Source organism: Rhinolophus sinicus, chromosome 16 (assembly GCF_057876585.1).
Source record: "Rhinolophus sinicus isolate RSI-liver-muscle chromosome 16, RSI-T2T, whole genome shotgun sequence".
Classification (NCBI taxonomy): Eukaryota; Metazoa; Chordata; class Mammalia; order Chiroptera; family Rhinolophidae; genus Rhinolophus; species Rhinolophus sinicus.
Window position 1 is genome coordinate 3,677,636 of NC_142516.1, and position 26,104 is coordinate 3,703,739.

At 51.9% G+C, this 26,104-nt stretch overlaps 1 protein-coding gene and 1 long non-coding RNA gene across 2 annotated transcripts in view; one reads left to right on the plus strand and one right to left on the minus strand.

Moving 5' to 3' along the window:
• The window catches only part of LOC148754936 (uncharacterized), a 113,845-nt gene that overhangs the window by 6,692 nt on the left and 81,049 nt on the right, over positions 1 to 26,104 (plus strand). Inside the window, exon 2 of the long non-coding RNA XR_016019389.1 lies at positions 1,529 to 1,658. This is a non-coding gene — a long non-coding RNA (uncharacterized LOC148754936). The remainder of the gene's footprint in view (positions 1 to 1,528; positions 1,659 to 26,104) is intronic.
• CFAP77 (cilia and flagella associated protein 77) overlaps positions 1 to 26,104 on the minus strand; it is a 119,243-nt gene that overhangs the window by 3,044 nt on the left and 90,095 nt on the right. Inside the window, exons 4-5 of the mRNA XM_019728904.3 lie at positions 25,274 to 25,379; positions 20,508 to 20,609 (exon numbers count right to left, since the gene is read on the minus strand). Coding sequence (XP_019584463.3) covers positions 20,508 to 20,609; positions 25,274 to 25,379 — 208 coding nt within the window. The remainder of the gene's footprint in view (positions 1 to 20,507; positions 20,610 to 25,273; positions 25,380 to 26,104) is intronic.

The window sequence follows — 26,104 nt, forward strand, 5'->3', positions numbered from 1 at the left end:
TTGTTTGTTAACTTCCTTCCTTCCTCCCCTCCTTCCCTCCTTCCCTCCTTCCCTCCTTCCCTCCCTTCCACCTTCCATCCCTCCCTCCCTCCCTCTCTCCTTCCCTCCCTCCCTGCCTCCCGCCTGCGTAATGTCTCTACTGAGGCCATGTGCAGAGCTGATGTCACCTCCTGGTCCCCTGAGACCTGCACCTGCTGCCTTGCTCCGGGACACTGTCAGTCCCCTCGCCCCCCACCCCCACCACCAATACAAGGTCTGGGCCACCGCTTAGGGTCAGTGAGACCCATACCTCAGGTCCTCACCTCAGGTCCAGGGAGCCATGCTCATCGTCAGGGAGAGCAGGCTCATCGGGGCACCTCAGGGCCCAACGGAATCCAACTTGACAGTTCACCATTTTACAGATGAGGAAACTGAGGCCCAGAGAAGGTTTGGTCCAGGGTTGGCCAGGAAATTGGTGGCAGAGAAACTCTGTTTTAGCACCGCCCCCCACCAACCCTGGGCACTAAGTTCTAGATTTTTCTAGAATAATCTGCCACAGCTGCCACTTTGGCTGAGGGGACAGGAGGCTACAGAAGCTTGTTAGAAACCCGTGAAAATCAACTGACGACAATTAGATTTAGTTAGTTATTCCAGGATGGAAAACCACGTTCTTCATCTCTGGGGGATGAAGAGACCCTTCCGAGACTCTGCACAAAGACTTGGACTCTCTCCTCTGGGGGGAAAGAATACAAGTCCTGACGTACAAAACAGTGCAGGCCAGTTTGGGGGGTTCGTGGACCCTTCACAAGTCCCTCCACTGACCTTCCCTCCATGGCAGCATTTCTGGGAGTCCTCCCAGCCCCAGCCTTAGGTTTCAGGTTTCTTGGATATGTATCAGGACCATCAAAGGGTCTGAAAACCCAGGGCAAGCCCCCACCATAGTCTGAGCCCACCCAGACCCAGGGCTCAAAAGCAGTGTTCAACCCACTTGATCGATCAAAACATGATCTTGGTCTCAGCTTAATCTCCAGTTTTAGAAAAATTCCCAAGTGGCCTCTCAAAAGTGATTGAGAAGAAAGGAAAACAGCCAGAAAACAAAAGGCTCCCCAGGTACAGCTTTGTGTCCCCTCTGGCAAGGGATGGCTTGATTTTCACACTGTGACATGATTTTCCTGACACCCGGGGTTCCCAGAAGGCAGCTAGAGATGCTCCGTAAGGCTGGCGTATCAGGTCTCCCGGGGCCTCGTGGGCACCCCGCCTGACTCGTGCGCCCAGCCGTCGGGGACTCCCAGGTCTCCGCGGTCTTCTGTAGCATTCAGAGTGGCAATAGTTCTGTCCCTCCAGTGGCTCTTAACAGGGGAGCACAGCGCGGTGGTCCTCATCCTGCCATCTCCACACAGCCTGACCCTTGGAGTGGGCTGAAGGGTGAGCCCCGAAAGACATGTCCTCTTCTTAACCCCTGGACCCTGCGAATGGGACCTTATTTGGAAAAAGCGTCTTTGAAGATGTAATGAAGGATCTTGAGATGAGCACATTCTGATTTATTCAGGTGGACATCCTGACAACCATTCTTATGAGACAGAAGACACAGACAGAGGAGCAGTTCATGTAAAGATGGAGCCATGATTTGGAGACAAGGATCACCAAGAGTCACCAACAGTTGGAAGAAGCAGGTGATGGTAGGTGCTGGGTGGTGTTGATTTGGTGCTGATGGTAGGTGCTGGGTGGTGTTGATTTGGTGCTGATGGTAGGTGCTGGGTAGTGTTGATTTGGTGCTGATGGTAGGTGCTGGGTAGTGTTGATTTGGTACTGACGGACTCCTCTAAAAGTTGACTCAAACAGAAGCTTACCCCCATGTGGGACAGGTCTTTAGAAAGAGAAGAGAAATTGGGCCTGTTCTGTACCCATGAAATCCCTAATCCCCAAGCAGAACACGGGAGTCCGTTGAGAGGGGAGTTCCGGCTCTCAGAATGCCATGCACCCACGCGCCCCTCAGCACGATTTGTCCTGGAGGCCCACGGCGGGGTCTTCAGCCGCTCCCCTCAACAGCGATGTTGTTTCCCCGTGCAGTGCATTTATTTCACACAAGCCTCAGAACATCCAGACATTGCCTCCATTTTACAGATGGGGAAATGGAGGCCCCAAAAGGTTGTCACTTGCCCCAGGTCGCACAGACTGAACCCAGCGCCGTGGGACTCTAGGCACAGATCTTCATGCCTAAACTCACTGCCTCCTAACAAGTGCTTACGAAACAAGTCGAGTGAAAGTCAGTGCCGGGAACACGGTGGCTCCTGTCCCACAGGCCCGCTCTCCCCTCCTAAAATAGCAGCTCAGCCGGAGAGAGGATCCTAATTACAAGTCAGGCCTCAAGCTGTGTGTGGTCACGACCTTGTGGACCCCCAGAGTCAAAGGATGAGAGCTGTGGAGCAAGGAATTCCTTCGGAGATGCTTCTAAATTAAGCCATCTGCAGTCTGTCTCCGCCTGGAGCTAAGAAATTGTAACGGCTTTGGCAGGAGACAGCTTTGCTGAATGGAGCTGAGTTGCTCTAAGGTCAGTGCAGGTAAATAAGAGACAAGCGCCAGGGCCGCCAGCAGCCCTGGGAGCAGGACGGGCGGGGGTGGCTCTACCCAGGTTGGCCAAGGTACTGGTCCTGTTTGAACAGGGGGCATCTAAACAGCATCGCCCAGCTCAGGACCCAGTGCCTCCCCACTGGGGACACACCTGTGAGTAAGACAGGCTGAGATGCTTGTCCACATAGAACCTGCAAGATGGCACAGGAGGCGGCCGCTAAACACACTCTGCCTGTAATTGTTTCATGCAATTTAATAAGACTGTGGGCTGAGGAACTCCAACTCCATCTGGGGGCAGGAAGTTCTTTCTAGACACGATGAGGTTGCTGGCCAGGGGAAGAGAATGGGAAGAGTATCCTGGATGGTAGGAACCAGCCAAAGCCCTGAGGTGGGAAGAATTGGGGCAAATTAGAGGAAATGCAAGCAAACCAGTGTGGCTAGAGGACCAGAAAAGGCAGGGGAGGTGAGCAGCTGTCAGATCTTACAAGAGATCTGTAGTCAACCCTGCTCCAAGAAATCATAATCCCCTCCCTCCCTGGATACTGGATTGAAATACAAGATTCCCAGAAAGCTAGAGATGGGAGAGGTCTGGGAGATCACTGAATCCCACTCTCCCATTCTACAGATGGCCTGAAGGTAGGAAGCAATTCTCCCAGGGTTTCCGGGAGGCAGAGCTGAGACCTGCAGCCAGCTCACTGCCTTTTCCTCAGGTCCACTCCCTGCCTACTTTTGGTCCCCACTTCGCTGCTGGGACCTGGATTACTAGATTCCATTTCCCAATTGATTTGAAATCATCTGCACTTTTCTGATCCACTTTCAATGAGCCAACTTTTCATTTGATTGATAACCTTGGTTGTGCCTTTGACGTTTTGTTAGTTTTGCTCTTGACGTCATCGTTTTCTTGAGGTTACTCTGTTGCTCTTTTCTAGCATCTAGAGTTGTCTGCTTAGCTAATTACCTTTTAATCTGTTTTTCCCTGTCTTAACACTTATATAACATGGCATTAGAAACCAAGTGGCCCTCTGAATGTTCTTTTATCTCTTCTCAAGTTTTGAGCATAATTTATTTTTGTTCAGTTCTCTTTTCATCTAATTTCTATGAAATTTCTGTTTGGATTTCTTCTTTGGTCCTTAACTTATTTATAAATATGCTTTCAAATTTCTAGGCAATTTTCTAAGTTACATTTGTGACTGGTTTCTAATTTAATTTCTTTGGTGCCAAAGTAATCTGTGTGAATTAGATGCCTTTGTTAATATTTGTTGAGTTTTTGCTTTTAATGCTTGTTTGGAAAGTTTGATCTACTTTCAACAGAAAATCCTTGTGTGGAACGAACTGGCACATGAAGGCGCCCATGTGATCTAGGTTAGGGGATAAAATGTGGCCGTCCTTTCATTTATGTATTCATTATTTCCCGCCATGAATATTTATCGAGTAACCGCTCTGTGCCTGACTCCGTGCCAGGCACTGGTACAGTGAGAATCTGGAAAGCTTCTGCTATTCTAGAACCAGAAAACTAGTAATAGAAATACAGTTACATAGCTAATTATTCAATTATAGTTGTGCTGAGTATTAATGGTACCAGATTCTGTAAGAGCTTATGATACAGAGGCTAAAACTCTCATCCGGGGGCCAGAAAAGGCTTCCTGAGGAAATAACCTACAAGCAGAGTCACAAAAGATAAGGCAGAGATGGCGAGTGAAAGTGGCCTTGGGGTCCCACGGCAATAGAAAAACGGGCAGCTTGTGGAGGGGACATCTACAGGTCAGCAGTGCAGGAGAAGATGCTCAGCCTGGCATGTAACCAGGAAAGAGCACAAGAAAATATCATTTCCCGCCCATCAGATTGGTACCGAGGGTAGTAATGAGAAGGAACGGGAAGCTCATACCCTACTAAGCAGGGACTCGTTGGTTCACCGTGTGGTGTACATACGACCAGACTTTCCAGTTAATGGCAAATCTCCCTCCGGTGGTTGGTAAATCCATACAGTGCAATACTCTGTTTGGTTTGAAGTGAGCCGTCCACAGAGGCACTGTCCAACAGGGCAGCCACTGGCGACCAAAATGAAATCAAATCCAACATTTCACACGAACCACAGTCCACGTGCTCAAGAACCCCACGTGGCCAGAGGCTACTGTATAAGCAGATGGGGAATGTGTACACCCTCCCGGAAAGTTCTAGGGACAGCGTTGCTCTAAGGTCTACGTGAATCGACACGTATAAATCTCAAAAACACAATGTTGCGTGAAAGAAAGGTTTCATTTACAGAGTGGGACCTAAGTATGATGCCATTTATAGGACAAGTGTAAAATATACGCAGCGATGCCCTCCTTGGTTCAAGCACATGTCTGACTCCAGCTGAACAGAAAGACCTGGGAGGAAAGGAAGTGCCCAGAAGTCGTGCCTGATGCCGCCTTGGGAGAGGGGGGAGGGGAGAGAACTGAGCACAGGGAGGGGCGGAAGGAGGCCTTCAGTTTCAGTTTTACACATGAGGGATTATTGCCTTTTCATTTTTGAAAGATGAAAACACAAAGGGGTGTGGTTTCAAACTGCATTTTTGGAGATGTGACTCAGGGGCAGGGGTGGGGTGAGCTGGGGCTCCTCTCTCCACATGCACAATTTAGGGAGAGTTACTCTGTTACTTATAGGTGATTTGTGTATGATTCCATTCCAACCAAGAGCTGCTGTCAAAGGAAGTTTCACAGCCAGTGGTTAGTGACTTTGCCTCGTGCTAACTTTCCGCATGGCTCCTCTTTGGCAGGCTTGTCCTGCCTCACGGAGCTGGAGTCCATCTCAGTGCCTAAGAAAGCATCCAAGACTGAGGAGGTCAAATGTTGGTTATTTCCTTTTGCCTGGTGGCCATGGCCTGGGGCTGGGTGGAACAGCGTTGGTGCACGTGCTAAAGAGTGAGTGGCATTCTGTCTTCTTTTCGTTCCTGTCTCCTCAGTGTCTTCTTCCCTCAGCTGGAGGTCTCTGCTGAGATGGGACAGGAGGCAGACACAGCCCGGGGCAATGGGTTTTCCTTTGCGTCTTCTCCCCACGGTCAGGCCTTGCTGTGGTTTGGAAAGCCATACCCGGACACATCGTGGTGTGTGTGTGCGTGTGTGTGTGTGTGTGTGTGTGTGTGTGTACAAACTAGCCTGGAAGAACCAACCCTCCACCATACAAGTTCATGGGCTAAGCAGCTTCCCGTTGTGCCTGTTAGAGTCCAGACCCCTGACACATGCTACTAAAAGGGGCAGCTGGGCCAGCTGAGTCCTTGGTCCCTTCTCATTAGCCACATGACGGTCCCTCAGCTGGACACCAAGTCTTCCAGTGCCAAGTCTGGGGGCCGAGAAGGCAGGATTTGAGAAAAAAAAATAGCCAGGAAAAAAAAAAGCACAAAAAACAAAAAACCTGCCAAAGAGCTAAAAAAAAAAAAAAAAATGACAGCTATAGAGATTTTCAGTTTAGTTTTTTTTTTTTTCCCCCTCAGTGACAACTGCTCAGGTGACTGGGAGAGATATTTTGCTTTAAAAGATTGAGGGGCTGTCTCCTCTAATGAGAGGCACTTGGAGATTATGGATCAGTCCCAGGTCAGTAATTTCTGTCAAGTTGGGGGCAGCTGGAGGTCAGAGGCCCCCGAAGAACACAAATCCATACGAGACATCATTGGCGAACAGGCTGGTACTAAGCTCTGATGTAGCAGGTTCCTAGGTTAAGTAATTAACGAGGGCGACCATCTCTCCCGAGACATCTGGTCCCCTAGATTGTTATGCTGCTTCCGGCTCTCATTTCTCTGTGGTCCAAAAATAGACAGAGCAAGGACACAGGCCTGACCCTCCCTGCTGACACACGCTGCGTTTTCGAAGAGCATCCAACTCAGCATAGAAAACAAACTTCCTGCCTCCCCACACACAGGCCTAACGTGAGACTTCAGGGAACCGTGCCAGGGGAGGTGGGGAGAGCAATGGCCCCTGAGGGTGAGGGGGGACCATTCTCACCTGATGAGACAGGAGACGGAAGCTCAGGATGGTTAAGACACTGGCCCAGGGAGACCCAGCTCCTAAGAGGAAAGCCTGACCTGGGATCCAGGTCTGAGCTCCACTGACCTTAGGGCCGAAGGAAACACAGTCCTGCATGACTTTGAAAATGAGAATTGAGTTGCTGTCTCCAGAAGCCATACCAGCCTCTCTCAACCTCTCCCAAGGATTAGCAAAGGCCAGTCGGCAGCAGCTGAGCTCAAACTTGAACAGTGACTCTGTTGGCCAAATACTGGCAGAGAAATAGTAGGGTAACATCAAGACGGGGGGTTTGTCTGAACTTCCCAAAAACCCACCTCTGCTTCTGCAGCTTCAGGTAAGTGAGAGTCATAATGGATAAGTGGGGGAGCTGAGGACACCCCAGACTCTCCCTCGCCATCTGAGGACATTTCATGGTGTCCAGTTGTCACCCTGTTCTAGGCTCCAAAGACAGAATCTGGGTGATGAGCACTCATCTGACTCCAGTGGCCTATTTGTTTTTTAAGTGGCCTGAATATTTTTAAAAACAGTTTATATAATTCATAAAACGTACCCATTAAGGTATGTAAATCAATGACTTTTAGTATATTCACAGGAGAGTGCAACCACCACCACAATGTAAGTTTATAATATTTTTATCAACCCAAAAAGAAACCCTGTGTCCATTTGTAGTCACTCCCCATTTTCCTCCCCAAGCCCCTGGCAACCACTTATCTACTTCCTGGCTCTATGGTTTGCTATTCTGGACATTTCCTATCTATGGAATCACACAGTACATGGTCTTTTGTGTCTGGCTTCTTTCACTCAGCACAGTGTTTTCAAGGTCCATCCATGCTGTAGCATGTGTCAGTGCTTAATTCCTTTTTATGGCTGAATAGTATTCTATCATACAGATCTCCCACATTTTTTGTTTATCTACTTATCAGTTGATGGACATTTGGGTTGTTTCATTTTTTGCCTATTAGTATGAATAATGCTGCTATGAACATTCATGCACAAGTTTGTGTGTGGATGTTTGTTACCATTTCTCTTGGGTGTCCACCTAGCAGTGGAAATGCAGGTCCCATGGGAAATCTACGTTTAGCCTTTTGGGGAACTGCTACAGTGTTTTCCAAAGGGGTGCACCATTGTTTTAATTCTCACCAGCAACGTATGAGGGTTCCAATTTCTCCACATCCTTGCAAACGCGTGTTATTATCAGTCTTTTTGATATAGCCATCCTCCTGGGCATGAAGTGGGGTCTCACTGCGGTTTTGGTTTGCATTTCCCTAGCGACTAACGATAGTCGAGTATCTTTTATGTGCTTACTGGTGATCTGTATATCTTCTTTGGAGAAATGTCTATTCAATAACCCATCTTAAAATTAGGTTATTTATCTTTTCTTTACTGAGGTATAAGAGTAATATTTACATTCATAGATACAGTCCCTTCTCAGCTATATGATTGGCAAACATTTTCTCCAATTTTGTTTGCTGTCTTTTCACTTTCTTGAGAATATCATTTGAAGCACCAACGTTTTTAATTTTGATGAAGTTCAGTTTATTTTCCTTTAATGGGTTATATTTTATTTCTTTTTATATAAAAAATCATCTTTATGTAGCATAAAATGACCAGGAATTTTAGGATACTTACTGATTTATGTAAGTGGTCGCCCTAAGGCAGGGGTGGTGGCGAGTAGGCTTTATTTCACCTATCAGCTCTGGCAGACTGATGAGGGCTGATGCCCGTGTTCTGTTCGAAATACTCTCGGGCTCATGAAAAAGTGTGTGGTGATTGATTAGCAAGGTCTGCCATGGGCACGGGAGGGAGAAGGTGCCATGATTTTCTTCCAAGAGATCAAAATAGAGTCTCCTGTGTAACAAGGATGAAGAAAGACAGAGCCCCTGTGAGAAGACATCCATGTGTTCATCTGCCCTTCAGCCTCTCAGCCTCTTCAGGCCACCTCGGGTCACCTCAGCTGGGATGGCCAGTGGGTAGGTGAGAGCAAGGGGAGAACATAGAGATTGAAAGCGAGGAGCCGGAGAGGCCAGCAGGAGACTGGGCAGGGAGCCAGCTGGGCAAGGGCTCCCTGGAGTCTTGTTACGTACAGAGCGGCCCAATTTGGCATGGGTGCAGGAATCAAATGAGGACCAACAAACGCTCCCACAGTCACCTCAGGGGACAGTAACATGTGCCACTTTTGAAATAATGGTTCTGCTTTTTAAAGCCATTAAATCCTTGTGTGGGATGCAGAGCAGAGGGAGGCAGCTTGCTGGCAATGGCTTTAAATGGGGCCTGTGAGCGCAGAGGGAGTCCCTCAGATAAATGTTGAGTGTGGCCCTAAAACTGCTCTCAGCAGCCACCGGCTCAGACCACCCCTCTGCCCGGCACGTCTGGGCTGCTGTCTGACAGGGGGTCGGGTGCACTGGTTTTCTCCTGTTCCCCCACAGAAGCTCCATCCAGGAGGCCGGGAAGCCATCTGACCCTCTGTCACCTCGGCTTTGCCTCTTGGCTTCTCTTTGAAACACCTCAGCCCAAGAAGAATGTCACACTGGGAGCTGTTGTACCGCAGTCAAGTGCCACCAGGGGAGAGAAAGACCCCTTCCCCATTTCCTGGAGACCTGGGCGCCCCCATCCAACACACACGTGGGCACACACACACCCCAGGATGCAAATGATAACCGCGGAGCCATCACTTGTGAAACTTGACAGAAAATAATGAGAAACACTAAATCTTTTATAAGGTCAACACTCGCCTTAGCCGAGCAGCTGTCAAACAAGAAAAGAATTTAGCGCCGGAGCCGCGAAACTTCCATCGGCTCATTAAGCCCAACAGGGCCCGGGCCTGGCGTGGCGGAGCAGACGCGGGGCCTTCCGTTTTGTGTCAGTAATTTGCGGCGGAGGAGGCAAGAAGAAACGCCAGCGCCAAAGGGGCTTGGGGGGGTGGCTGGGGAATCGTTAGCGCGCCAGGAGCGGCCTCGGCTTCTAATTGGAAGCATTGGGCATTATCAACGGAGGCGCTGCCTCAGTTCCCTGACAGCTCGTGGGCCCAAAATGATCGCCCACTTGTCAGTGTAAAAGACCATTAAAAACAAACCATTTTGATTTAATTGGAGGCGGTGCACCGTGGGGCCAGGTGAGGAGGCTCGTCAGCCCCGCTCACCCAAGCTGCCGCCTTTCTCCCTCTGTGATGGGCCCGGGGTGGGCGAGTGTCTGTGTTTCCCAGATTTTCCGCCTTTCAAAACCTGTCTGCGAAAGGAGTGAGTGTGGGATGGAACGAGACTTCACAGCGGCAGTGAGGGCCTTTTTCAATGGGGTTGTCAACAAATGCCATGACAAGCAGAGCTGCCAGGGAGGGAGGGCCCCCCTTTTCTTTTCAGAGCCCAGATGATGGGAGTCTGCTCGGCGCTATTCTTCTGGGAGGAGGCTGGGAGGCGTCCGGCCGCCAAGGGCACCGGGATGGTCCAGCCGGGGCTGAGCCTGCCCGACCCACTTAGAAATATCAGGGTGGGCATGGTACACTAATCTCCAGTGGAGAGTGGGCCGTTTTCTTCTGTTTGAAGTTCAAGTGAGAGCTAAGGAGGGAGTTAGTGAAGATGAGCTGGTGAGACCCGTGGAGGAGGCTTCATGGGTGGGACAGCCCCCAGCGACTGGGGCTGGTGTCCCAGCCGTGCTCCCGAGTGGAGGCCAAGGCGCTGATGGCACCAGCTTGAGGAGGCTTCATCCTCTCAGTAGGAAGCGGCCACTTGCTATAAATACTAACCTGAGTGCCTCCCACCTGGGGGGAGCCTCTGCGCACACGCGGCATCTATCTGTGCACAGCTTTTGAATCAGAATATAGACTCCCCGATGCCAGGGGCTGTTTTGCATGTTACTTTTTGGTATCCTGAATGCTGTGGGTACTTGATAAATATTAATTGCCACTTGCCAGCTCTCAGAGAGGTCTATATATTTGTGTATTAATCTCACCCCTGTCCTACAAGCGGTGATCTCATTTGCTGCCTACTGCTTCTTCGACAAGACAACACACAGGGCTGGAGGGGTGTCTTCAGGACAGCAAGGCGGGACACACCAGCCGATCCCTTCATAAACCTCCACTGCTCATTTTGATGAAGGATCAGGCTGGGAGGAGACACCAGATCCCTGGTGAGCGTCAAATTCCAGAGCTCCAAATTTTGCTGCTGAATTTAGACAATGGGGATTCCTTAATTACTTTCTCTGGAAATTTACCTGACAGTGCGTTCTCAGGTAGTGCAAGGTGGTTATCCAGGCGCACAGTTCCTCGGCTGACAGAGTCTTTGATTTTGTGCTTGGTTGCAAATTAAGTCCTTTGCTGAGCCGTCCGTACAGTACCCGTCAGTGCCTTATCGCTTATTCATATAGGCTGTTGAACAACTCCTGTGTTAGTGCTGGGAAAGCCGGGGACACCTTCAGATGTTTGGTGTCCAGGGCCCACCGCAGTGGGACGCACATGGTGAGGTTCGGATTGTCTTTCCCCTTTCCTCTGATTGGAATAATGAACGGGAAGAATTTTGTCAGGTGTCTCTGAAGAAGAAATAGAAGCTTTCTGTGGCTGACAAGGCCGACCCTGTCAAGTCCCAAATAGCAATATTAGAGTTAAGTGTCCTCAGCTAGAAAGTGAGGCCGTTAATGCCATCTTTTGGACACTGTTCTGGGGAAATGTCAACAGATAGGAGACCTTCAAAGCTCTTGGGATAACTCGACTACTAGGGGCATCCTACAGACACTCAGCAAATCTTGGCTGGATGGCTGGGTAGTTGAACAGATGGATGGATGGCTAGGAGGATGGAGATGGACGGACGGATGGACAGACGGATGGATGGATGGGCAGACAGATGGCTGGCTGGCTGGATGGATGGTTTAGGAGCCTGGGATAAGGCAACAGAGTCCTTAGAAACACATCTGAGATTCAAGCATCCTAAGAAAGAGCCTCTCCATCTACTTGCCCAGCTTCACCTCTAAGTAGAAGAAGTTTTCATTTTCTTCGGCATTTGTACCTGCCACCTTACAAGTGATTTGAATGGGGCCTAATGAATTGCACATGATGTGAAATAAGACAGTCAAGGCTGCATAAAACAGAGACTTTCTGAAGAACAGGTAGAGTCACACCACACAGGTCATCGCCCAGTCCCTGCATAGTGACTGGCACACAGAGTAAGCGTTTGAGGCATGGCGGCGGCGGCTGTCATCACTGTTATTAGTATTACATAAATCCGATTGCACTGTTTTCCTGAAATTGCCCCCAAGCAGGAAATATTCACAGGTACTTGTATTAAATGATTCAAGCGACACTGAGGGACATCATCAACCTCAATTTTGTTCAAAAATATGCAGAAAGGCAGTTCAAGTTGACAAATGGTCTAGGACTGTGAGGAAAGGTAGAGAATGCAACAGTGAGTGGCAGAGGTCACGGTGTCTGGTGGTCCACTGTCACTGCAACGCGGTTTCACTTTCCGACACGCAGAACTCCTGCTCCGAGGAACAATGAGGAACCTAGGTGTCCATAAAGAAAGTGTCGGACTCTGGGCTGTCACTTAGAAGGGGGAGCAGATGATTCCATGGGCTCCAAAGGGACAAACAGAACGAGGAGGTGGAAGGTAAACGCAGACAGATGTCAACTGAACTTGAGGAAGAAGTTGCTATGGACCAAATTGTGTCCCCTCAAGTTCATATATTGAAGCCCTACCCCCAGTGTGATGGTGTTTGGAGGTGGCGCCTTTGGGAGCCATTAGCTTTAGATGAGCTCATGAGGGTGGGGCCCCCATGCTGGATCAGTGCCCTCCTCAGAAGACGCACCAGAGAGCTTGCTTTCTCTCTCTCCCTGAGGACACGAGGAGAACATGGCCCTCTGCAGGCCAGATAGAGAGGCTCACCAGAAGCGCACCAGCCCGGCACTCCCATCTTAGATGTCCAGCCTCCAGAACTAAGAGAAATCAATGCCTGTTGATTAAGTCCCCCAGTCTATAGTGTTTTGTTAGAGCAATGAGCACATTAAGACAGAATTCACAATCCTTAGGGCTGTTTAACAGGCGACAGCCTGTCTCCAACAGGCATGCTTCATTTTGAAGACTCAATGTGCTTCATGTCAGACATATGAAAGTAACCAGCTGCCACAGGAAATATATACTGTAACTCTAACTGTGTAAGAAGAGTTGACATTGACCCCAGGAGCTGGGGGAGCTGCTCACTGGAATCGCAGGCTTGGCTGCTACGCAGGCCGGGATCCTGGGTGGGGCCCTGGAATCTGCATTTTAAACCTCTCCTCCGAGAACCCCAGGCTCAGCCAAGTGTGAGAACCGTTCATCTACAGGAACAGATGCCAAAGGCCTGGTCAACCCAGAGATTCTTTTGCTCCGTGATTGTGACCTGGCCAGGCCCATGGCAAGCACTTTACCAGCACGACTGCACTTGACCTTCTCTCAATGCCAACACAAGGCCAGGCTGGGACCTGGAGCCGGCTGTGTGGCTTCCAGGACCACAGGTTCCTACCTCCCTCTGCTTATCTCTGCCTCACACCTTTTGATACAGCGAGTGAACCCCCATCAATGGGCCTCTTTCCTCTTTAGCCTTGGGGCTGAACTGCAATTTAAAAGATGCTCAGGGGTTTTATCAAGGTCTAAAAGCTTTCAGGGCAGTGGGCAGTTTTGTTTATTGCAAGGGCTTAAATCAGCCAGAGCAGGGCTGCCACAACCCTCTGGACACCTATAAAAGCCTGAGTTCCTGACCGCCCTCCACTTTCCTCGCCAGGCCCTGCATTTAGCCCCCACTGGCCCCTGACCAGGTCATTGCAAGGCCTTAGTATTTATCAACTGTTCCATGGCCTGGAAGCAGCCAGCCAGAGGGTCCAAGCTCTGACTCTGCCACATGAACTTGGGGCACGTGATTTGAAGCGTCCAAGCTTTAGCTTCCTCGTCTCTGAGACAGCATGACTTTTCTCTCCCACATCGCGTCAGAGCATTGACATGAAATGTACTCGTTCATCAAAACACCCAGCCTGGCACCGAAGAGGTGCTGGGATGTGGTGTGGGGTCAAGGTCGTTACTGTGGCTGCCAGCTGGGAATGCCGTCTCTGAATAGCTTCTTGGATGCTCTTCTCTCTACGTCTCCAGCCAGTGGACTTTGGCCAAACTGCCCATATTTTTTTTGCAATGCTCGAAGGCATCATTTCCCAGGACTTCTTTGAGGAGAGGAAGAGAAGAGGCCAGAAAAACATCCCCACCGTCTTGCTTTCTCCCCAGCAAGTGTTCTCTGATGCCAGTGCACTTGGCATCTAGGAGGGAAACTGGGAAGGCTGCGTTAGCTGCCTGCGGCTTTTACACATAAAGGCACTAGCCTCTTGATTCATGTCACCTGCACTTTTGACAAACCTCAGTTTGAACGAACGTTGAGTTTATCTGAGTCAATCATTGGATGCTGTTTATCTGCGAGGACTTGCTGCTGGCCACGTGCTTCAGATTCCATCACACCGGTGGCATTGGTGCCCGGTGACAGAGGCTGACAAGGGGGGACATGTGGAGACGAGGGATTCATGGGTGACATTGAGGAAGTTATCCCAGAGGTGGCAGACAATAACCTGAACTCTTCCTCTAGCCCGAGAGATTCTCCTGCGATCGTGGAGCATTTATTCTCTTGGGGATGAGCTGGAGGAAGAAATTGGGGACCCCACAGTCCCATCAACTCCCAAAATTCAACAGGAGATTCTCGCTCTCTCTAGAGATTAGAAATACATAGCTGATGCCCAAACAAGCTGTCTTATTCTATTTTCTGCTTGATGTTCAGCCCAGAATTTGAAATATTTTCATGCCCAGTGGGGGAGAAGAGCTTTCTGGATTAAACTGAAAGTTCCCAGGTGCTGGTAGGATTAAGGGGACAGCCGGGCTGTGGGTCCCCAAGATGCAGTGCTGGTCCTATGAGCCGTGCCAGCTGCCGTGTCCCCTGAGATGCCGGCCTCTCCCTCCGTGCCCTGGGTTTCCCCCAGACTTCTTGAGATTTCCTGAGCTGCTCCAAGAACTTTGATGCTTTGTCCCCATTCCCAGCGCTTCAGCTCTGGCTATTTGTGACTTGCCATTATTCAAGCAGCAATGTGGCCTCATGAGCAGGTGCCCAACAATTCCGTACCTCTGAGGTGTGAGATTATGCAAAACCAATTAAGCCCCTGCTTTTTATCCCTTGGGTGAGCCTGCTCCCCTGCGTACTGATCTGATTTATAATGGGGGGTTCTGTGTTTAGGGAAGAAATGTCAGCTGCCTCAGGACCTCTGACTCACTCTTCCTATTGCCCCGTTTCCGCGCGTGACACATTCCATTCCTGTGCTCAGTGCCTGACCCAGCAACGTGGATATTCTTATTCTGAGGCAAGAGAGTGGCAGGATTCTTAAAATATATCGCTGGTGTGGGACCTCAGGGAGAGGCAGACCCCCTTCCGGGGTCTGTAAGGAGTGATTTGGGGCTGGACACACCTGGACAAGAAGGGTGTCTTTATTTGAACGCTGTAAGCCCTTTGGAGAGCTGATGGCAGTGGCTGGACAGCCAAGAGCCCACCCGCCTGGGTTTTAGTTGAGTTAACTTTCCAGCCGGCTATGATTTGTAAGAGAGCTTAAAGGTGGGAAAGAAAATCCTTTTCTTAGATTCAGCAGCTTTCACTAATCAGTGGCATCTCTGGGTGTCCCTGCTTGGCTGGCTGCTGATTTCTCCCCCCGCCGTCTCCTGTTTTATTAGGGAGCCAGGGGCCCAGGAGACCCGAGGCAGGGTTAGTCTTCCACAAAGAGAGGAGTCTGATCCCAGCATTGGGAGCACAAGAGCTTGTAAATCAAACTGTTAGCTTAATAGCTTGAGCCATTATTCTAAAGCAGTGGGGCTGAAAGCCAAAGCCAAATGAAAATAGTCAATTTGTTCATATTTTAGTGACTGAATGACTATGTAATATCAGGGGGTGTCAGCCCTGTGCTGGGGGAGGCGGAGTGGTCGGGTGGGAGTGGAGACCTGGACATGCTTGGACAACACCCATCCACCCCCGCAAAAAGTGGATTTTGGATCTCCAGTTATAAGGTGGACGTGGCCATGGAGACTTGGACTCCGCAAGTCAGCCGCCTTCACGGTTGAGGCAGAGCGCTGACCTCTGACCCGCATGCCTGATGGAAGCTGAATCCGAGAAACCAGGCGTGGCCAGTAGCACGGATCAGGAGCCGTGGGGGAGGAACTGGGCTGAAGGGGGGGCGTGAGCACAGGACAGGTGCCCCGAGGGGCGTGCAGGCGGGGCCCCTGACGTCTGTCCTTGAGCACACACACCTGTAAGGATGAGCTGTCTCTACCCAAACGGGGTCACAACAGCACGTGTTCTTTCCCCCAATAATGTTAGTAAAGTGTCAGTAAGTATAGACTAAAGTCATGATTTTCAGTGGCTGTGTAATATTTCATAGTAATATCAGTATAATGCTACATATTCAAGCCATCGCTTGACTGGCGGCATCCAACCTTTCATCACCGTCGTTGGTGCCACCGTAAGTATTTGGAGCACTCGCCTGTTTGTCTTTGGGCTGTTATCACTGGCAGTCTTTTTATAAAGACGGATAAACTATCTATTTGGGGGCAGGGGGATTAATATTAGGTGGCCATAGGATGTGTGGTTCAGACTGGGTCACTTTTGAGAGTAGACGGCGGCACTGTTAATAGTCCTGCCCCCCAACAGGCCCAAAGGAGGGCTGTCCTGGGCCAGCAGGGGAAGAGCCTGCAAAGGCACGTGAACAGGTGGGCCGGCTGGTGCCAGGCCTGTGTAGTCGGGTGATTGTTACAGTGATCATGCCCACCCCATGCCTCGGTTGCCAGCTAGGGTTGGTGTCTCTCCACCATTTCAGACTGCAAACACTGGACACCCTGGGAGTAAAGCTTCTCCAAACTTCCCCATGGAGCCATTCACCTGTGCAGTCATCTGTCTACCTGTCTGTCCGTCAGTCCACCACACTCCTTGCCAGTCACCAGCACCCCGAAGCAGCATATCGTTGGTGCTGAGAACAGGGCCGGGCGCAGGGGGGCTCAACAGCAAGATTTGTGAATGAATGAATGAATGAATGAATGAAATCTCCAGGACCACCCTCATGGCACTGCCCTCTATTGGTACCTCAATAGGGGTGCGTTCTGCTAAATGTTGTACATGTATGCTCTCGTCAAATGCTCCCAGCAGCCCTGCGGGGGGGACATTACCAGCCCATTTTATGGAAAAGGAAACAGAGTCTTGCACAGGTAAAGCCACCCGACAGGTGGGGAGTGGCAGGGTCGCCATGTGACCCAGGTCTGGCTGACCCTGGAATCACGGGCACACACAGACATACCATGCCTCTTTCCTCCTCTCTCTCCTTGCTCTGCCCCGGGGACCCCAGCACCCCTTGTAAAGGGCATGTGAGCCCAATGGCACCAGACACAGAGGGTGCTGCCCCCAGCCCAGCGAGCCCTCCACTCAGAGGTGAGGTGGGAGGCGATGAGTTCACGCCTCGTCCCCCAAATAGGAATCTGAGCTGTCCCCCAACAGTTGACTCTTGGAAGTTGGGGTCTGCCACCTCGAAGAGCCCCCATGCTGCCTCCCACATGGCTCCTTGACCAGTGAGCTTGGGATAATGGAACCTTAGGTTGGAAGAGACCCTCCAGACTAGCCCGACCCCTGTGTTTTCAGATGAGGAAACTGAGGCCCAGAGAGGTTCAGCAGCCAGCCCAGAGCTCTTGGTTTGGCACAGGGTCAGTGTTCTGGCAGAAAGGCCACTCGCCAGCTGTTGGCTGACTCTCCCTCTGGGCACTGGCCGTCCATGGCAACTGCTGGTTGCAGAGACCAGAAAGAAACACGGAGCCACCGGCAGCCTGTCTCTGCCAGGATCCCGTGGGGCCCGACAAGGTCTCACCGCATTAAGGGATGTGTCTTCTCCTTTTCTTGGTCCCTCTTGGGCTCATGACCCCGCTAAGGGCTCCGTGTAGTGCCGGGCAGCCTGTTGGCAGGGGCGCCCCCCTCGTGGGCTAGCTGGGGCTGTGTAAAAGCCAGCTAGCTCGGCTGTGTTGACCAAGCCCAAGGCGCGGCCTGCCTGCTGCTTTTCCATGTGAAAGGTGTTTAATTATTTCTGACAGAGTTCAGTGGCGACATCTGTTCGCAAGCGGGGAGAGTCCATTTAGGTTATCCATCACTGTGACAGGTTCCACTTTTTTGGAAGCGCTTTTTCCTTTCATAATGGGGCCAGGCTGGGGAGGGGTGGGGTGTTGGACCAGCAGTGCCTCGGGGCACAGACAAAGGCCCTCGTGGGGCTTGGCACGACACTGCTGTGGACGGCAGCAGCCCCACTCTGGACACTGCCGGCCCTCTGAGTCTAGACACAGTCAGTGGCTCGGAGGGTGGTGGGTGCTGGGACATTTCAGTTTGGGAAGGGGGGTTTCATCAGATCTGATAAAGGCTTTACAACGTTTCTGTCATTCTGGGCTGTACTTGTCACTCCTTCATTCATTCCACAGACATTTACTGACCACCCATTCTATGCCAGGCACCGTGTTGGGCTCTGGGAACACAGTGGGGGACATACCAGGAATGGTCCTAGTCGGCTCGCATTTTATTGGGAAAGATGGACATTGAACAACTCATTGCCCAATTAACTAATTAATTGCGGTGTGGATAAGTGTCTGTCGTGAAGGGACATAAAGGAGCCCTTTGGCGGTGGGGAGGTTCCCGCTGGGATGGGGCCAGACAGTGAGGGAAGGAGACCTCAGGAGGTATCACAGCCCAGCTGTGAAGAGAAGAGGCCTAGGCAGCCTGGGGCTGAATCCAGGATCCCCTCCTTACAGGGCAAGGTCCTCAGCTCTCTGAGCCTCAGTTTCCGCATCAGTAGAATGGGACACCGTATCTGTGAGATAATGCTTGTCAGGCTCTTGGCACTCTGGAACAGCTCAATAAGCACGGGCCACTTCCCGTCAGGCTGTGGACTGAGCACTGTGTCCACAATGGCGGCACTCTGGGGTCTGAGGATCTGTCCTGGGCTGTCATGGGTGGCGCTCAGGGACGAGCCCTGCTGAGAGTCCTGCAGGGGAACTTGCAGAATCTGTGAACATCCCAGCAAAGATGAAAAGCACCCAGTAAAGCTGGGGCTTACATTCTCATTCTCTTTCTCATTAGTCCTGACGTGATGGGTAGGGTATTCAAGCTTGGGCCCTGCAGGCAGAGGAACCGGAGGCCCGGAAATGCAAACCCTGTCGCCTCTCCTCCGTGCAAGGGGACAAGGACACTGGTGTGAAATTATGCACATAAATGACTTAGCCCCAGGCCTGGCACCGGATGAAAGTCGGCAGTACAGGCTGGCCACTGTTGTCATACGGTATTTTATAACAACAATCGAAAGACTAGGGGAGACAGACTGAGAGCTGAGTGAAAATAGAAACTCACCGTGTATATCTGTGCTCCTACTCTGGCCGACTGTGGGGATATGGGCATGTGACACAGGACCTCCTGACACAGGAGAGGCAGTGTTATCTGGGGTGGGAGGGGGACATTTCCCTGCTCCGCTTGGGGAGACCCCGGGAGCCCTCTGTCCATGGCCGTGGGAGTTCCAGGCAGGTCTCAGCCAGACGAAGGGGCTGAGAGGGTCAGGTCAGGGAGTTGGTGCTGCAGAGCAGAGAGCCGTGGACGGCGCCTCATGCCCGTGGAACCATGAGCCCCATCCCTCCCCGGCAGCATCCCTGCAATGCCTGTACCGCCACAGATGTCGGGAAAAGGAGAAAAGAGCAAAGGTGGAAAGGCAACGGCCAGAGAGGCCGGGAAGGAGGCTGTGGAGAGAAACTGCTGAGAGAGAGAGAGAGAGAGAGAGAGAGAGAGAGAGAGAGAAGGGGGTGGGGAGATGGGGTTAAAAAGGCAGGAAATAGGGCGAGGAGAAGCCAGAGCTGAGTGGCGCTGCCAGGGTCGGGGTAGAAGAGCCGCCAAGCAGCGTCTCAGTGGCTCCCACCACCTCCTGAACAGCCGTGGTCATGTTCCTGTGCACAGGGGCAACATGGGCTGACAGGCGGCGGGGCAGACGGTCAGTGACATATGCTGATGGAGGCCACTTGGGCAGGACATGAGAAGCCACATCAAGGGGGCAAGCAGGCTTCTCCGGCGAAGCTCGGCAGCTTGTTCGACTGCATTAGGCTCAGGAAGGCATGGTCCCCTTCATTGTCTAAATTGCAGTTTAACTCAAGACGGCGGCTGGGCCTGGGCTGGCCAGGAGTGTGGCTTTGTGCAGCTGTCTTCCTGGAGCCAGGGCGTCCTCTGTGGCCCCTAGAAAGGCCCACTGGGCCAGAGCTGGGCGTGCACAGTCCCCCTCCATGCTGAAGCTGCTGTCCCCAGATCTCCTAGTTCCTGTCCTATGCACAATGCCCCATCCGGGTACCTCTGCGGGGTTACACGGCTGAATGAACACCATCAATCCTGAAGCTGGAGCATGGCAGCAGCTAGACCCCTCTGGGTGCGTGGCATGCCCTCACGTCAGCCCCCAGCAGACAGTTGCCCCCATCTCCCTAGGAATGCCACCCTGCGGGAGGTTTAGGGCTGGGGGCATGGCGCTGTCTCACGCCCCAAGTCCCCAGGGCAGGATGTGGGTGTTGACGACCCCATCGGGAGGTGGTCCGCCCCTGTGGACAGACACCCAGGCTCTGCGGGCAGACAACCTGGGTTTAGCTCAAAGCTGCCGCTTCCCAGCGTTCGCTGTATTTCCTGTCTGTGAAACGGGGACATAGCAGCGGCTCCCCTCCAATGATGTGAGGACTCAGTGAAGTGGAGCTCACAGCTGGCACTTAGACGTGCTCAAAAAATGTTAGTTAATGCTGTTGGTATCATCACTGTCGTCGTTATGCCACGCAACGTGAGCCCCAAGACCTCCGCTGTCTCGAGGACAGGTACAGACTGGGCAAGGGGAGCGACACCTGCCCAGGGGGGAGCAGGGGCAGTGGAGGTGAGACTGACCTTCTGGAAGTGAGGCATATGCCAGAGGGTATCCAGCTTCACAGGCGGCTTGTACTTCCTCAGCTGACTGCTCCTGGTCTCATACAGCTTCCCAAGGAACACCTGCAGGCCAGGGGAATGCGAAGGGAGGACGCTTGCCTGGCTGCCAGAGAAGCCCTGGCTGAGATGCAGGGACAGGTGGGCAGAGGGTTGGGATCCCTGGTGTTGCAGATCCTTGGGTCACCTTTCTCCTTCATCCGGCCCTTCTCTGAGTGATTTCATGGCCGAGCCCTGGCCATAGCTCAGTGGTAGAACCAGAGGATGCCCGGAGCCTGTTGTTCTGGTTTCTGGGCTGCCCCTAGAACACGTGGGGTTCTGGCCTGTAGCCGCCGTGAGGGCAGGAACGGTGTCTTAGGCAGCCTTGTAACTGCCTCTTCGGCTACCAGCCCTGGCAGTAAGTAGGCGCTCTGCCGTGTGTGCGTGGAGGGGGCATGAATGGAGGGATTGTTGCCCTCTCTTGGGAGCAGGTCCCCACCATGGCCCATTTGTGGACGAGGAAGCAGTCTCCTTTGGGGGGGTGGCTTTGGGGGCTCAGTTCAGAGCCCTGCAAGTCTCTGCAAGTGGGATCTCGGGACACAGAGGAAGTCCTGCTCCTCCTTAACTGCGTGCTCCGTGCCCACCCACGGATGCCAGCAAACCCATAATTGGGGTCCTAGAGCTCACGGGATATGTGCCGTGGCCTGAATTGTGCCCCTGCCAAAGTTGTATGATGAAGCCCTAGCCCCCAATGTGGCTTTATTTGGAGGTGGGGCCCTTAAAGAGATAATTAAGGCAAACGAGGTCGTAAGGATGGGAGCCTAACCTGACAGGACCGGTGTCTTTACAAGAGGAAGACACAGCCCAGGCATGTCACACAGAGAAAAGGCCATGCGGGGACACAGTGAGAAGACAGCTGTCTACCAACCAAGGACAGAGCCCTCAAGAGAAACCAACCCTGCGGGCATCTTGACCTTGGACTTGCAGCCGCTGGAACTTGGAGACAATAGATTCCTGTTGTTTAAGCCACCCCATCAGCAGTACCGTGTTATGGGGGCCAAGCAGACTAAAGCGGGGTCCAAGGCCTCCTCCCTCCCAACCAGTGGGGGAGGGCCCGGGGAGTTCCATGCACAGTCAGACCTTAGCCCCATGGCGAGCCTTGTCAAAATGCAAGGATCCCTGTGGGGGTTCACAGGTATACAAGGAGTCTTATCTATACCTAGAGCTCTGTGTAGAGCGGGGGCCCTACCCCTGAAGCAGATGAGCTGGGCAGTACGGGAGAGGGCAGTGGTGCCCATGTGACCCAGAAAGGATGTGCCACTGCAGAAATGGGCATAAGAAAGGGACACAAGATCACTGTCATGGGCTTCCTCGTTCTGCAGTTTCATTGCCTCAACGTCAGGATATAACGTCTAACGGTTATGAGTCTCTGGGCCAAGTACCTTGCCAGCATTCATTCATCCGTTCAGCAAATGTTTACTGAACGTTCATCACATGCTAGGCATTGTTTTAGGAGCTAGGGATACGTCACCGAATAAAACCAAGTCCCTGCCCTCATGGAGCTAATATTCTAGTGGGAGAAGCAATAAACAAACAGTAATTCATTTTAAAACGTCAGGTGGTGATAAGTGCTTAAAAAAACTGAAGCAGGGTAAGAGGTCAGAGGGTAACTGGGAGCAGATGATGTTTTAGGGAGTCAGGGGTGGTGCTCCCGATAAGGTAACATTTGAGGAGAGATTGCAGGTGGGGGAGGAGTATGAGAGAAGGGTCCCCGGCCTGCGGGCTGTGACCCCTCGGTCTCCGGGAAGCCCTTATGTGTGGCAGTGCCCGGGGACAGGGCCATGGAGCCTTCGCAGGGCCTGGAGCTGAGCCCAGTGACCGTCTGCAAGAAACATGCCGGTGCTGTTTGTGGCTGTTCATGCACAGGTGCATTTCCCAGGACGCTGATGCAGCCCGAGCTTGGGGGCTCCTGGTGGCAAAGGGTCCCTCCCACAGCAATGCTTGGCAACGTTGGAATAGCGTCCTTTTCTTGCATACTTTTTCTTAAATAGGACCTGCGAAGTGTTGACGTTCCAGGCCCCACAAAAGCTGGATCTGCCCAGGGTTTCACCAGGATAATCTGTCTCTCCTTCAAGGCTGTTTTGTCTGAGGGCAGGGCCTGATGAACTTTTAGCTTCTCCCACAATAAAACCCCTCCTATGCTTCAGGCATACAGGAGATGCAGTCGATAAATAAGCCGACTGAGTTTAACGGAAGAAGCCACCACCCCGTTGAATCCCTTTCATTGATTTATTTTGTTGATCAGTTATATTAATTTTATTGGATGTGTCTGTGGATAGCTTACAAACCCTTTGGCTCAGGTATACTCTGGAACAGTTTTGAAACTTTAACTTGGAACCAGAGCAGAGAGGCGGTCGAGCCAGGGGTTAACGAGCTGCCCTTCAGGATCGGGGGACACCGGCAAGTCTTGTCGCCTCTCTAAGCCTCAGTTCCCTGTGCTGGCAATGGGGTACCGATGCCTGACAAACTGTAGGATTTTTCTGAGTTAAGCTGTGAGCAGTGTCTAGCCCAAGACGATTGCTCGCTAAACAGAAGCTGTTACCAAGAACTTCATTTGGGGTCATCACCGTCCCAAATCTAGGACATTCTTAGCTGCCTTTTAAAGAGACAGGCTTTTCCTTGGATGGCGGCAATTTGACCTTGCAAACTGACCACCTTATTGACCCCAATAAATTGTTTATCAGCCCCAGACAACCCTCTCCAGCATCCGGTGGGGCTGGGTATTCATAGCCATTTCTTTGACAAAGTGGCAGCCACACAGAATCTTGGAACAGGAAGATAACTCTGGGGTTGGTTCAACAAGTGTTTTCTGAGTGCCTACTATCATGGGCCCTCATTTAATCTGACCCCTATTTTTGCTCAATGAGGAAATTGAGACCCCAACAAAGTATTAACTCACTCGAAGTCATAACCCCAGAGCTGGCATCAGGTCCCAACCAGTGCTTGGCGTTGGAGCCATTCACATTAGCTACTTAAGGGGGTGTTCTGTTGAAAAAGGAGGGGCACAGGATACGGGGTTGTCTCTAGAGTCAGAAAATGGGTCCTCGGAGGCTCAGGGTTCTGTGGATTTGAGACACTCTGACTTGCTGTGAAATAGCTGCTAATTAAAAAGCACGACTCTCAATTGTCGCTATAAAGCAGTTTGTAATGGCAATGCTCCCTCTGAAACTGGTCATTACCATAGCAAGTTGACTCTTTCTTGAGCCATTAACGAATAAACTAGTCACGGGCTGCTTTTAAAATGTTATTACCACACTCTGCTCTTTAACGAGCTGGCGTCTTGGATTCCACGACTGCTGAGAACTCTGGAAGGGGCTGGGGCTCCCTACCATCCACGGTCTTGGGGTCACCTGGGACCCTCTGTCCCTCCGTGCCTCTCTGGCCTGTCCTGAGAGCGCCAGCATCCTGGTAAGGCTCTGACTGATACCCAGGTTGGCCCTAGGACATCGCAGGCACTGCCCCTGACACCCGAGCTTCCCTGTCACCAGCAGGAGTGGGACCTCACAATTGGGAAAAGCCTGGACCCAGGTGGGACACACCTGGGTCCAGGCCGCTCACTTGGGGGAGCCTCAGTCTCCCCATCTGAAAACTGGGGTTGTTTCAGAAATGAAACAAACACGATCTGACAAGACCCCAACCTCCAGGGGCACTTAGGACAAAACGCAGGGGGACAGACAGGGTGTGCGCTTGGCCCCATTCCCTGCAGTGTGGAGGGACAGCAGTGTGACTGTTGTGACAACCAGAGACACTGAAGTCGCGCTTCTAATGAAATCCATAAAGGGCTAAGTGAACATAAAGCGATTCTGCTTTGAAGGTGAGCAGTCTGGCTCTACTGCCACCCGTACCATTAGCAGTTGGCAGTGTTTGCACGTTGTCTGCCCTCAGCTCCCGTTCCCTGTGTGGGCACCATCGTGCCTGGGAAATGGGTGATACACACCTGCTGGGGTTTTGAGAAGCGTAAAGAGACGATGTTAACAGGAAGTGTTTATCATGGGGCCTAGCCATTAATTTGAAACAAAGTGTATTCCTAAGGTTTCGTAACTGTGCTCTTTATAGCACCCATCCAGGGTGCGTCTCTGTGCATCTTGCCGTCTTACCCTTGTCTTGATGGACAGTGCCCGGCACATTTCTGTCTAGGCCAGGTCACGTTAGTTTAAAATCTGGTTTCCAGATGTGTGAGGTCATGCAGAGGTTCAGTGGAAGGGTCCCCAGGCGGGATTTGGGGACGGGTTGTAAGGGTCTAATCCTACCTCACGGGCACACAGGGCCAGTTCACCCATGACCTCAGCCAGAATCGTCCACTCTTGGGTCTTAAGTAGAGGTTGAACTTGATCATTACCAAGACCCTGTCCAGCTCTAAATTTCTATGAGGCCTGATCGGCACAGCAACAAGCAGCTGGATTGCCCCACCCCCGACCCCTCCACTCTCCAGCCCCACCCCAGACCCCTCTACTCTCCAGCCCCACCCCAGACCCCTCCACTCTCCAGCCCCACCCCAGACCCCTCCACTCTCCAGCCCCACCCCAGACCCCTCTACTCTCCAGCCCCACCCCCGACCCCTCCACTCTCCAGCCCCACCCCCTACCAGAGACACAGATGCACCAAGTTCAGTCTCAAAGCTTTGCCTGAACCAGCCCTCCCCTCTCTCCCACGCTAACAATCGTCCACTCAGGAGTGAGGGCCGCCTTTACCTTGTGCTTTTTTTCCAGTTTAATGGCTTTCTGAGTAGCCTTTTGTTCCTGCACCCACAGCTGCTGGTACCGGTTCTGCAGTAGGTCAAAGAAGGGGGTGGAAGGCCTGTGGGGAGGAAGTCCAGACAGGTTTGAGGTCTTGGAAGGGCCAGCGGCACTCTCCCGCGAGGGCACCTGCCTGACTATCCAGGCGACAGGGCAAATCACTCTTCCCAAGGCTCTGGGAAGCTCTCTCTGGCGTCCAAAAGCCAAAGAAACAGGTGCCTCACATGAGTCATTCAACAAACATTTATTGCACACCAACCAAGTGCTGGGCCTGAGATGGTGACAAAGACCCTCTCCTTGACCAAATTTTAGATAAGCTACGTGGAGCCTTCTTCTCGACTAGGCCCTCACCCTTAGGTCATATCCTTCGCCGGCTGAAGCCAGTCTTAGAAAAGAACCTGCTAAGTTAGTCCCTCCACCCCGCATCTGATCGTCCAGACCCACCTTTACCAAGAATACTTTTAAGTCAGTTTAGCAAGAATCCTCCTGCCCTCCATGTCTCCTCTTAGTAGGTTTCCATCTACTGACCCCCCCACTCTGCTCTTTGACTATAAATCCCCACTTGTGTTATATTGAGAATCGAAGTCGCTTTCCTCTTTTGCAATAGGACTGAATAAAACCTGCCTTTACCGCCTTTAGATCAGCTCTGGTTCTCTGACAAGAGTTTGCAGCCAAGCTGCACTTACCCTCTGCAGAGTGTTTCGTGTGCCCCACCCTTCGCAACACTAGCAATCGGGTACTGTCATTATCCCGTCCTGGAGATGGAAGGGTCAGGTCCCGGGGCGG